General features: G+C 35.0%; 1 protein-coding gene across 1 annotated transcript; it reads left to right on the forward strand.

Moving 5' to 3' along the window:
• The first annotated feature begins 8,153 nt into the window (after positions 1-8,153).
• Positions 8,154-12,551, forward strand: LOC122073804 (wall-associated receptor kinase 5-like). The gene is made up of 3 exons (XM_042638442.1): positions 8,154-8,985; positions 9,117-9,290; positions 11,262-12,551. The coding sequence occupies exons 1-3, from the start codon at positions 8,178-8,180 to the stop codon at positions 12,347-12,349; spliced, it is 2,070 nt and encodes a 689-aa protein (XP_042494376.1). The 5' UTR covers positions 8,154-8,177; the 3' UTR covers positions 12,350-12,551.
• Positions 12,552-12,608: the final 57 nt, after the last annotated feature.

Consider the following 12,608-nt stretch of genomic DNA (forward strand, 5'->3'; position numbering starts at 1 on the left):
CAATTAATTGATGAGTAGTAATAATTCTGGCCCCTTTATGGGATCTTTCCTTGATTTCTCTATGGATCCTTTGTATGGTTACTTGTGGGCTTTTACAAAAAAAAAAAAAAGTAATAAGGACCATTGAATCGAAATTAATTATTATTATTATTATTTGGCATAAAACATGCTTATTTTATAGCACAGTTAGATAAAATTTTATTGCTACCATGTTGAAGGATTGTAAAGAGGCACAAAGTCTTCGGGTTCAGATCCTAAAACCAAAGTACTTCAAGCCATGCTATCTTTCCTTTGGACAAAGGTGTGGAGCTGTATCTGGACCTGTCCATTGTTATTATGCTAGGGCTGTAGACCAAACTCCCCAGTCTCCTTCGCCCGTCCCTGTTGAGGCTCCACTTTTCTAAGGTGAGCTTTCTGTGGTCCACCAATATGACAATCTCATTAATATTACATATGAGTCCTTCCATTGGCTTCAAAGAATCATAGTAGGATTTAGATGTTTCCTCCCAGTAATTAAAGTCGGAAGCAAATCATCTTAGCTTCGTCAAGTTCTGACACTCCTCAAACGGTCAGAATTACTAGGAGTAGGCACAAGTGAATGCTTGTTTTGGGCTGTTCTTCTATTGGTTTTGATTAAGCAGAAGTGGTGATGGGTTGTTAGGGGTGCGGTCCTATTATTTTTTCCGCTGCATCGGCTAGGGTTTCTTGTGTTGACCGAGACAATGAAGGAAGTTGCAAAGGAGCTTGATTCTTTGAAAATGTTGTATGAGCAACCATCATTACAACAGAATCAGGAGGAGACTGAACCTTTTCTAGGTAAACCATGGACAACTTCTACCGATGCAACTTTTGAAATAGAGATTGGTGATGGCTTCACTGATGATGATCTTTGGACAGATGACAAGGTAATTGTTTACTGACAAGGCATCATATCCTCTGCTAATGTGTTATTCTCAATCCCTTTGGCATGAATGTATCTGTTAGCATTGAACTCTTAAAGTATTTCGACATATTTTTACACACACACACACACACAAAAAAAAAAAAAAAAAAAAAAAAAAAAAAAATTGCACCATGTTCATCATTGTTGGTATACTTTTTATTTATTATTTTGATTATTATTATTTTTTTTTTTAAGAAAATTTCTTTATAGTGGCTTGCTTTATACTAATTGCTATTTAATAAATTTTGAGATAACTTTGACTCCAAAAAGGCATGAACATGAGAATTCAACCCACACTTCTTTTACCCCATTAGTAAAATAAAGCTGTAGTTTGAGTTAAGATCATATCACCTATTTGAGCTGATCTCGAGTTAATTGGACAATCAAGATTTATTTGAGAGAGGCCAAAATAGATGGGTCTTAATTGTTTCCTGACCAAATCTGAGAATGAGTTGTCGCATTATGATCTCAATTGTTTTCGTATTATTGTTGATCTTATATTTAAGAATAAAGTGGAAATTTTTGGTTTTCAATATTTATCCTAATGAGTTTCTTCTTTGTACAGGTGAGAGGAAAGACATTCTAGTGAGTTAAGCACTTCAAGGTTCACTCTACATTTGGATGTCGGAGGAGTTGTGGGGCCTCTTTACTTCTCTAGATGTTCTTAATATAAAGATTTAATAACGCTGGCTTAGACTTTCTATACTTTTCAATTTCTTTTAAATTTATCTTTATTTTATGATGGGATGGTTTTCATTGGCTTGTGTCTTTTTCTCGGTTATATGAATTATGTAATCAATTGAAGTTAATTACTTTTATTAGTTGTCTTGTATCTTCAATGGTTTATGAAATAAAATATAAATATAATTAAATTATAGAAAAGCAGCAAGGATTGGTGGTTGATGGGCTGAGGCTAGATGACACACGTCCGGATCCTCTTCAACCCATCAGTCCTTCCAGTGTGCATTCGATAGTTGAGAGGATCTTGGAATGCATACAGATCCCCCTAACTGTCAGGATGCGCATTGGAGGAAGTGGTGAAGCTAGAGTGGTTCAGGATCCAGATGATATTATACAATTTGAATTTATCTTTATTTTATGATGTGATTTTCAATGTCACAAGTTTGAAGCTTTGTTTTTCATTGGCCTCTGTGTCTTTTCCTCGGTTGTATGACTTATGTAATCAATTGAAGTTACTTTTATTAGTTGTGTTGTATCTTCAATGGATTTTGAAATAAAATATAAATATAAATTAAATTATATGGCTGAGACTAGATGACATACGATCGGATTCTCTTCAATTCATCAGTCTCTGTAGTGCGCATCTAATGGTTGAGTGGACCTTAGAATACATGCAAGTCCCCTTTAACTGTCTGATGCATGTTGTAAGGATTGATGGGGTTGGAGTGGATCAAAATCCAGATGACAATATACAAAACTTTTCATCCATGTTAATACTCCTATGAACATCATTAGATCAAATATCAGGGAGGTTCTTTAGGGGATGGGATGTATTCGGATCCTATAGAGAAGAGGGAATCATTTTGAGCAAAGCCTTAAGTTGGGAAAGAAAGGCTTGTTTGGGAATGTGGCACCTGTACTTATGCTAAGAAGGGAGTGAAATGACCACACAACCTCCAATAAAAAAGCAAAATTTCCATCCTTGTTGATGTTTTCCGATACGCTCCTATCTGAAACCAGGCTTCCAACAAAAAAGTTCTCCCTTAAGAGATTTTTATGTGCCATGCCCTCTATCGTAGGGGGAGGAGAGAGTGAGTGAGGAGTGGTCCACCTCTATATGAGATTACATGCACACATATGATCGCCTACACACCCATTTTCGTAATATTATAAGCAAAATGGTTATCATTGTAGTATCAGTATTTTGAAACACATGGGGAATAGATTAAGTGATTAACCATCAAGAATAAAACAATCCTTACCTATCTTGGAAAAGGAAAAGAATCCAACTTACTTCATACACAATTAGCCATCAAAACTTAAATCCCAACTAAACGCAACTCCAAATTTGACTTAACAGAAAAATTCAATTATTTATACTTTTAGAAATAATGAGTGAATGCTTTTGTCATATTATTTGTTAATTTTTTAGGCAAATTTTTTTTCACTTGACTCATATTAAAATTTTTGTCATATTATTTGACACGTATGTAATTTGACTCATGAACTCTCCATGCAATGGTTGTAATAGACATATCATTTATCCACCGTGGTACAATCGACACCTCATGAACCTATGCATTTAGGGTAAAACATAGGAAACCAGATATGGAATCCCTCAGATACCTTTAAATGTATACGTATGCAAATCAAAATCAGATCATAGATCATGCATTAAGATAAACATTTCCTAAATATGAAAAATAGAAAATACAGTTAATAATTAACAAAAATTACATAATATCATTAAAACATGTATTAACACCTCATGTATCAGGCCGCCTGATACATGATTAAATATGGTGATACATGCAAATATTATTTTTTAAATACTTTTGTATTAAAATGGACAAATGATCAAAATACCCGTAGGGGGGAAAACTAATAAAATAATACATAAATATAAATAAAAAAAATATGGAATGCATTTAATTCATTGAAACAAATTAAAATAAATCTCATACATTTTTCCAGAATTGTATAACATCTTTTTTAAATTTTAAACATAAATGACTAAAATGCCCCTTTGAGGGATAAAAAGGTAAAATTATGACACAAGGTTTCTTGAATAAATTTTCTTCACATTAAAGCTAATATCTATTAAATAGGACAAAAGCATTCAACGCAGACAAAAGCCAGAGTCTAATTTGAGCTCATAAACTTCCTATTTTTGTAAATGACTAAAATACCCATAGTGGCAAAACTGTCATTATAAAAATTTTTAGGTTCCAAAATCTTCAGAAAACATCAAATATGTTGTGAGCCATCACAAAATAAAATTTTGAGAATTTTTTGAAACTTCCTGGTATTTTTTATAAAGACTTTAAGATGAAAAATAAATAAAATAAATAAAATGCAAAACCTTACCCTCGATGCATGGGAGAATCTCAGCTCAGCTTGTATATGTCCGATTGACCAGAATTCCTTGCCAGGACCTACCAAATTGCAGCTCAAAGAGTGATGCTCCAAATAGCAAAGCTTGTCAACAAGAGGCATTACTGAAAATTTAAAACATCATAGAAAAATGGTATAAAAGATCTGAAAATATCACTTGATAGAGGGGACAAAAGGCTTCTTTGGGTTTTTTTTTTTCCAGATTTTTCTCCCCTTTCAAATGGCCTTGCTTTTTTAGCAAAAAAAGCCAACGAAAATTCAGGTTTTAAGGTAGATTACAACGACCAAAGAGAGGCTGGGCAATGCGGGTTGGGCCTGGTAGACTAAGCGTTAAATGAGATGGGGCACATGGGTGAGACGGGATGGGCTTGGCAGGCTAGGCTCTAATGATGATGGGACTGGGCAGGTGAGATGGGGTGGGCCCTTCGCGGATCATACACAAGAGCTCGGTCTAGGCTGGGTCGAGTCAGGCCGGGTCCAGCCTCAGTGGACTTACCACATAACAGATATTTGTACTGGTAATGCGGACTAGATAGTTAAAAAAAAAAACAAAAAAGGAAGTCCGCATGGTTGTGAGACTCGGATGGAATTGGTCAGTCTCAGCCGGATCAGATTGATATCGATTTTGTTCGATTCCCAATGATTCAATACCAATCCAGAAGTGTAAATTGATAATAATCCAAGGCGATCTGCTTTGACCAATCTCAAAATCAATCTTGAGTTTTAAAACCTTGGTCCGATGTGCTGAATACAAATTACCAAGTTAAATTATGTTAGAAATAATGGAATATGATGGTGGCTCTTGTGGAGGATAGGGGATTTGAAAATCTGATCCGATCATCTGATTCCCTTAGATTGGAGTCATCCGCGGCTAATCTTGATTCCAATGTTTTGGATGATTTGATTTAGAATGATCCCAGTTAAATTGACAAGGACAGGGACCTACATGTCGATTCTAGAGTTTTTTTCTCTTAATTTTATTTATTTATTATTTTGTTTTAACGATTGCAACTATTGTGGATTTCCATGAAAAACCATAAGGTATTCTTTTGTTAGTCTCCTCTATGAGTTATTTTTCCCTTATATTTATTTGAAGAAAAAAGGACATTGTCAGGTCGCATGAAGCTTGCACCTAGACACTGAACGATTTTAGTCATAAAACCAAAATTGAACTGAGGAACAATTTCAGCTTTTGAATCAAAATCGAACTGATTTACTTCAATTTGGTTCTATTTGTTTTTAAATTAATACCCTTACTTTATACTTTATGTTGTTCATAAAAAAAGAAAAAAAAATTGAGTCGTATATAATGAACTATAGAAATGCTTCTTAGGGTAATTCCAGCTTTGACTTCAAGATCATGTAACCATGACTGATATCTGGCCATTTGCCCAAAAACTTTTATCCCAGTTTACTTACCTTTGGCGTAGAGAAGGGTCCAAAGACTAAAAGAAATCTCCTCCCAAGAGAGGGAGAGGGAGAGGGAGAGAGAGAGATCTCTATTGTAACTCTATAAAAACTCCTTTCTAAGAGGAAATTCTACAGAAACTTTTAATTTGAGAGAGAGAGAGAGAGTATGAACTCCACAGGAAATCCTTTCTCAGATGAACCTCCCTAGCCATTTCTAATTTGACTTAATAATAGGCTTTCCTAGCTCTTCCTCTATGTTTGTGTGTGTGTGTGAGAGAGAGAGAGAGAGAGAGAGAGATGTTTGAACTATACAAAAACATTTTTCTAAGAGGAAGCTGCACAACAATTTTTACTTTGACTTAAAAATGGTTGAATATTGGGCTACAGAGAGGCATAAAATAATTCAAAATGGATAACCAATAATTTATTCCCACCTGTGGCACATGCACCTCCCCTTAAAAAAATATTTGCTTGGCTATTTCTGCTTACACCAAGGAAGAGGAAAAAATTCGGGATGGGCTCACTCCTTTCTAAATGAATAATATATGTATCTTAACTCAAGTAATTATTTGTTGATAGGAAAAACTGGTGAGGCACCTGTTGAGGGACTTCTAGAAGGAGTAAAGCCAGCAAAGAGAGCGGGATGGAATCCGGATTATATTTGGAGTGATATGGAAAGTCTACAAATTTCTTTGGGAAATGACAACTTGAAACCATAATTTCCCAGCCAAGTGGAGCCATAAATATAATTTTACCCGGTTTCTTATATGGTTTGAAAATTGGTAATATGATTCTATTCAATGATTTCAGCCATAAAACCAAAACTGAACTAAGGAACAATTTCAGCATTTGAAACCAAAATCGAACCGATTTACTTCAATTTGATTCGATTCGATTTTAAATTGACACCCTTGCTTTATACTTTATGTTGTTCATAATAAAAAGAAAAAAGAACTAGAGAAATGCTTCTTACAATAATTTCAGCTTTGAAATCAAGATCATGTAACCACGAGTGATATCTGGCTACTTGCTCAAAAACTTTTATCCTAGTTTACTTATCTTTGGCGTAGATAAGTGTCCAATGACTAAAAGAAATCTGAGAGAGAGAGAGAGAGAGAGAGAGAGGAATATGAACCCTCCAGAAACTCCTTTCTAAGAGGAAGCTCCCTAGCAATTTCTACTTTGACCAAATAATCTCTCCTGACTTTTCCTCTGAGTGAGAGAGAGAGAGAGGAGTATGAACCCTCCAGAAACTCCTTTCTAAGAGGAAGCTCCCTAGCAATTTCTACTTTGACCAAATAATCTCTCCTGACTTTTCCTCTGAGAGAGAGAGAGAGAGAGAGAGAGAGAGAGTATGAACCCTCCATAAACTCCTTTCTAAGAGGAAGCTCCCTAGCAATTTCTACTTTGACCTAATAATCTCTCCTGACTTTTCCTCTGTGAGAGAGAGAGAGAGAGAGAGAGAGAGAGAGAGAGAGAGAGAGAGAGAGAGAGAGAGAGAGAGAGAGAGAGAGAGAGAAAAAGGTGTTGAACTATACAAAAACTTCTTCCTAAGAGGAAGCTCTACAACAATTTCTAGTTTGACTTAAAAATGATTGAATGTTGGGCTACAGAAAGGGCATGGAGAGAGGGCCTGCGACAGATACACCCTCCTTTTCAAAAAATATCTGTTTGGCTATTTCTGCTTACATCGAGGAAGGGGGAAAATCTTGGGGATGGATCCACTCTTTTATAAATAATATTTGTATTTTTGACTTAAGTAAACTATTTATTGACAGAAAAACCGGTAGGCAACTACTGAGGGACTTCTAGGAGAAGGGGTTGAAATCGTCTGCAATTCCGATCTGGTACAATTCCATGAAATGCCACCTTCAGGAGGTGACACGTGTATTGATACCAATGCAATGGTTCAGATCTGGTACAACTAATAAAATCTTAAATCAGTGAAGAGTCATTTAAATCAAATCTGATTGGATTGATATATATATATATATATATATAAAAAGGCTCTCTTCTAATTGATAGTTTTCCTCAAGTTAAAGGAGGAATTCCTTCATGGATGGCCATCATTGCTTTAGGATGAGTGTTTCAAGATGCTAAAAAACATTTAGGATCACACATGGTTCTAAAAATTGGATTGGATTGAATCAGTTAGTATCGATCGGATTGGATTGATATAAAATGATAATAAAACATGATTTTATTAAAAAAACTAAAAATATAAATCCTTTCAATATAATCCGACCCCAAGATCTATTCGAAGTTTTAAAACCTTGGTTCGACGTTGAGAATAGAAACTACAAATGATTGATGTGCTTAATATAAAATATGAAAGTGGGCCACTCAAACTTGAACTTATGACTTAAATTACACGTTCCTAATTTTTGGGATATCTACGGTCAGGGTTTCTAACGTATAATATTATGCCAAAGACTCCTTTCCTTCTTCTAACATGAAAGCGAAGATGAATTATTCAAATGACATTGTCAAAATAGCTATGTTGAAGTAGAAACAAATTGCAACAGCAACAAATTTCTCCGTTATCGACATGGAGATACTCTGACTAAATCAAAATTGCAATAGGAGTTCCTGTACCTTGAGTCAATAGCTCCTCTACTGCTCTTCATATAAAAGGGAAGGAGGGGAGGGAGATATAAAGGCATTCTTGAAAAACGTAAGTGCGTATCTAGCCATGGTGGTTGTGACGATACTGTTTACTCTTTTTTCATTATTAGTTGCAATAGCAGCCATGGCGGCGGATACTCCACCAATAGCCCGGCGGGGTTGCGAGGACAAATGCGGAGATGTGACCATACCCTACCCATTTGGCATCAGAGAAGGATGCTTCATGGATCCTAGTTATCTTATTACATGCAAAAACCGGAATAGCAGCACCCACATCAAAGCCCCCTTTAGAGGAAATGGTAGTCATGAGGTTCTTCAGATATCATACCCGAAAGCCCAAGTCAGAGTGGTTGGGGGTGCTTATCTTTCTGTGATTTGTAATGCATCTACAGAAGATAAGTTTAGAGTAGGAACCTATGTTCTGGACCAATCATCCCCATTCACATGGTCAGCTAGCAGCAACTTGTTCAGAGCCATCGGATGCAACATCGTGGCCTACGTAAAGGGCCAAAACTTTACTAGTGCGTGTGTGTCTCTATGTGATAACCTGCCACTTGAAGTGACAAACGGGCCTTGCTCTGGAATTGGTTGTTGCCAAACCTCTATTCCTCCAGGCCTCAAAACTCTTAATATTAAGCTTATGGGTATAGATAGTAATAATAAATCTAAGAATTGGAAGTCCACCCCTTTCAACTTTGCTTTCTTGGGCGATCAAAGCAGGTTCTCCTATTCTTTAACAGCTGATTTAGATGGATTACGATTGACTGATGGTCTTCCGGTGGTGTTGGACTGGGCTATTGGGAATCAGACATGTCATAAAGATTCTTATGCATGTGGTCTATATAGCCATTGCTTTGATTCAACCAATGGCCCTGGCTATCGATGTAACTGCACTGATGGTTTTGAAGGCAACCCTTATCTAGGATGCCAAGGTAATGAGCTTATTTTTTCTTAATTATATATATTTATCATTGTAATAAGGGGTTTTTTACTAATATATATATATATATAACTAACAAATTTTCATGGTTCTTGTTATGGGGTGTTTGATTTGATGATGAAGACATTAATGAATGTGAGACTGGAGATAATCACTGCCATGATAGTGGTAAGTGCAAAAATATGATTGGGAGTTACGAGTGCTACTGTCCACAAGGTTACCATGGCGATGGCTGGAAACATGGGACTGGCTGCAAAGAGGACTTAAAACGCGTTCCGCTGATAAAAATTATTGCAGGTAATCTTCTTTTTATGTTATTTTCTTGCTTGATTGTTTTGATTATTATGCAGCCCCCATGTGTTCCTACGTTTTATGTGAAAAGGAAAAATAAAAATTTTATTGTTGTTTTACCTGAAATTTTTTTTTTATACATGTTTTTTTATTTATATAAAAAAATATGACTGCTTTCCAAAAGGGAATTAAAGAAAAATGTATTTTTTTAATCATTATCCCATGTGATTATATAATATAATAATGATAAATTTTACACATAAATTTTATTTTAATTATAAGACCTCTCGTCTTTAGCATTGTTTTTCCTCATTCTTTTAACATCCAGGAAAAAAAAAAACTTATGGAGAATTTTACTTTTATACCAAAGGGATTTGGATGCAAAGTAGATTGAAATTTAACAATCAAATATAGAATGGTTTTGAATTAATGATATAGTCATATGGGGTATCAATTATAAATATTTATTTTTTGAGTTTAAAATTTTCACTTCTCTTTCCTTTAATTTTCTTTACAACAAAATAAAGCTTTTGAAAAATGGAATCAAGGATTGAACCAGTCAATATTAACTACCAATTTGAATCTGTAGAAATCTGCTATAAAGAAACTGGTAAGAATCAGATCAGTCAAATGTCGATTCTAATACAAATCGACCATCTGGCCTATTCAATTTCGATTTTTTTCTTTCTTGGTAGGATAATTTTGATTTTTAAAACCATGATAAAGACGGTCACATGTACGGTTGCAAGACAAGATCCCAGATTCCATAGGGTCCAAGACAACTGTCATTCCACCAAGCAATGACCACTTTTTTATGTGAAACCAAATGGAGCAGTCAATGCTTTTTCTTCTACCAATATTTGGGGCCAATATCAAACACCAATATAATTTTGTATAAATTTGTTAAAAAAAATAAAAGAAAAAAAGAAAAATAAATCATTGGCCATGAAATTGAAAATTGGGATTTTACATGAGCTAGGCTTTTGTGCACATTGAAGTACTCATCAATCCTCAGTGCTAGCACCGTATGAAACATCGTTATTTGTTTGAGCCATTAGACTGAGCTTAGGGGTGTCAAATGGTATGATTTTTGTTATTCGGTTCGGTTCTAGTTTGGTTTACATTTTGTTATTGGGTTCACAATCGATTTACATGGGGTTAATAGTGTCATTTTAAAAAAAAAATGTTTGCATCCTACAACTAGTGTGAATCCTTCATATTAAATTTCCTAAAGAGTTAAGGCAATATACATTTATTTTGCCAAGAACAATATACTTTCTATGTAAAAGACTACATATATTATAACTAATTAACTATGATCCTAGAAATTAGAAAATCAATAAGTGTGATTGTGTGAAAGTGAAGCTCCCATCTCTGTTAGTACTTTGGTTCTTTTTTTTTTTCTCTCCTTTTTACGTACTGACCCATCGAATTCAAAACACTTTAAGTCTTTAATATTAGGTGCCGATTAACCATCGATTTTTTGATTCGGTTTGGTTTTGAACCAGAATTATGGCCTATAAAATCAAAACCTAATCAATTTACTATGGTGCGGTTCGGTTCGGTTATAGCCGGTTGGTTTCGGTTCTGATAAACGGTTTCGGTTATATATGGACAACCTCAACAGGACTTCACTTTCTTCTTTTCTCATTATTATTATTATTATTATTATTATTATTATTATTATTATTATTATTATTATTATTATTATTGTTATTATTATTATTATAATTATGATTATAATAATAATAATAATTATTATTATTATTATTGGAACAAAGGCCAATTTTACTTTATAGGGCTATATATAAACATGTCAAATATGGACTAGCCTAACCAAAGGTAGCCAAACACAAGTATGTATTGACACAACCTCCTCCCTACTAGTCTTGTATATAGTTAGCCAAAATTTTCATTGATAGAGATAATTTTAAGCTGAAGAAAGAAATTAAATGTCTAAAATCTGTTTTTATGCAGGTGTTGGTGTAAGTTTTATGTTTGTATTTGCCTGTTCTTATTTTTCATACTGGGGAATCCAGCGAAGAAGAATCATCAAATGTAAAGAAAAATTCTTTCAACAAAATGGAGGCTTGCTATTACAGCAACAAATTGCTTCCCGTAAGGGTGTCACGGAAATTGCTGGGATTTTTACCATGGAACAGCTAGAGAAGGCAACCAACAACTTTGATAAGAGTCGGATAGTTGGCCAAGGAGGGTATGGTACGGTTTTTAGAGGATTTTTATCAAATGGAAAAGTAGTGGCAATTAAGAAATCCAAAATAATGGATAAAGGCCAAATTATACAATTTATCAATGAGGTTGATATCCTTTCTCAAATCAACCACAGAAATGTGGTGAAGCTCTTGGGTTGTTGTTTAGAAACAGAGGTTCCATTGTTGGTTTACGAGTTCATTTCTAATGGAACCCTCTTCCAACATATCCATAATGAGAACCAAGCAGTGTCTATTTCATGGGCTAATCGTTTAAGAATTGCTGCAGAAATAGCTGGAGCACTGGGATATTTGCACTCTGCCCATTCAATACCCATCCTCCATAGGGATGTCAAGTCTTCCAATATACTTCTAGATGATAATTACATGGCTAAAGTATCTGATTTTGGAGCTTCAAGATTGGCTCCTTTGGATGAAGTTCAAGCCACAACATTACTTCAAGGAACCTTAGGTTACTTAGACCCAGAATGCTTTCATACAGGTCAACTAATTGATAAGAGTGATGTTTATAGCTTTGGTGTTGTCCTTGTTGAGCTTTTGACAGGGAAAAATCCAATTCTATCAGAAGGACCTGAGGAACGTAAAAGCCTTGCAATGCATTTTGTTTCTTCCGTGAAAGACGGCAATCTTTTTCAGATTCTTGACTACCATGTAGTGAATGAGGGAGATAGAGAACAGTTAGTTGCAGTTGCTGAGCTTGCAAGAAGATGCTTGAAGGTTAAAGGAGAAGATAGGCCAACAATGAAAGAAGTTGCAATGGAGCTTGATTCACTGAGGATGTTGTGTGAGTACCCATGGATACAACATAAATACGAGGAAAGTGAGCTTTCTTAGTGGACCATCAACAAGTTCTACTGCCAATGAGACTGCTGGTCAAGAGTCTTCACTAGGGGATTCTATCATGCTAGCATTGGAGATTTCTCATTGAATATTCAGCACTAGTAGGTGATCTTTCAGTTCTTTTGTAGTGACCATGCATGGTTTGTAATATTGTAGACCTATGTGGCTGTAAAACATTATATAAATTTTATGGGAGATCTATTGGCATTAAATATTATCAGGTATATGGCTTGAACAATTTAGTGGGCAATTG

The sequence above is a fragment of the Macadamia integrifolia genome, chromosome 3, assembly GCF_013358625.1.
Source record: "Macadamia integrifolia cultivar HAES 741 chromosome 3, SCU_Mint_v3, whole genome shotgun sequence".
Classification (NCBI taxonomy): Eukaryota; Viridiplantae; Streptophyta; class Magnoliopsida; order Proteales; family Proteaceae; genus Macadamia; species Macadamia integrifolia.

Excerpts from the sequence above, each read along its gene's own strand:
- LOC122073804 (XM_042638442.1), top strand. The coding sequence starts at position 8,178 with ATGGCGGCGGATACTCCACCAATAGCCCGGCGGGGTTGCGAGGACAAA. Across the intron at positions 8,986-9,116 it reads CCCTTATCTAGGATGCCAAG|ACATTAATGAATGTGAGACT; the intron begins GTAATGAGCTTA and ends TTGATGATGAAG. Across the intron at positions 9,291-11,261 it reads GCTGATAAAAATTATTGCAG|GTGTTGGTGTAAGTTTTATG; the intron begins GTAATCTTCTTT and ends GTTTTTATGCAG.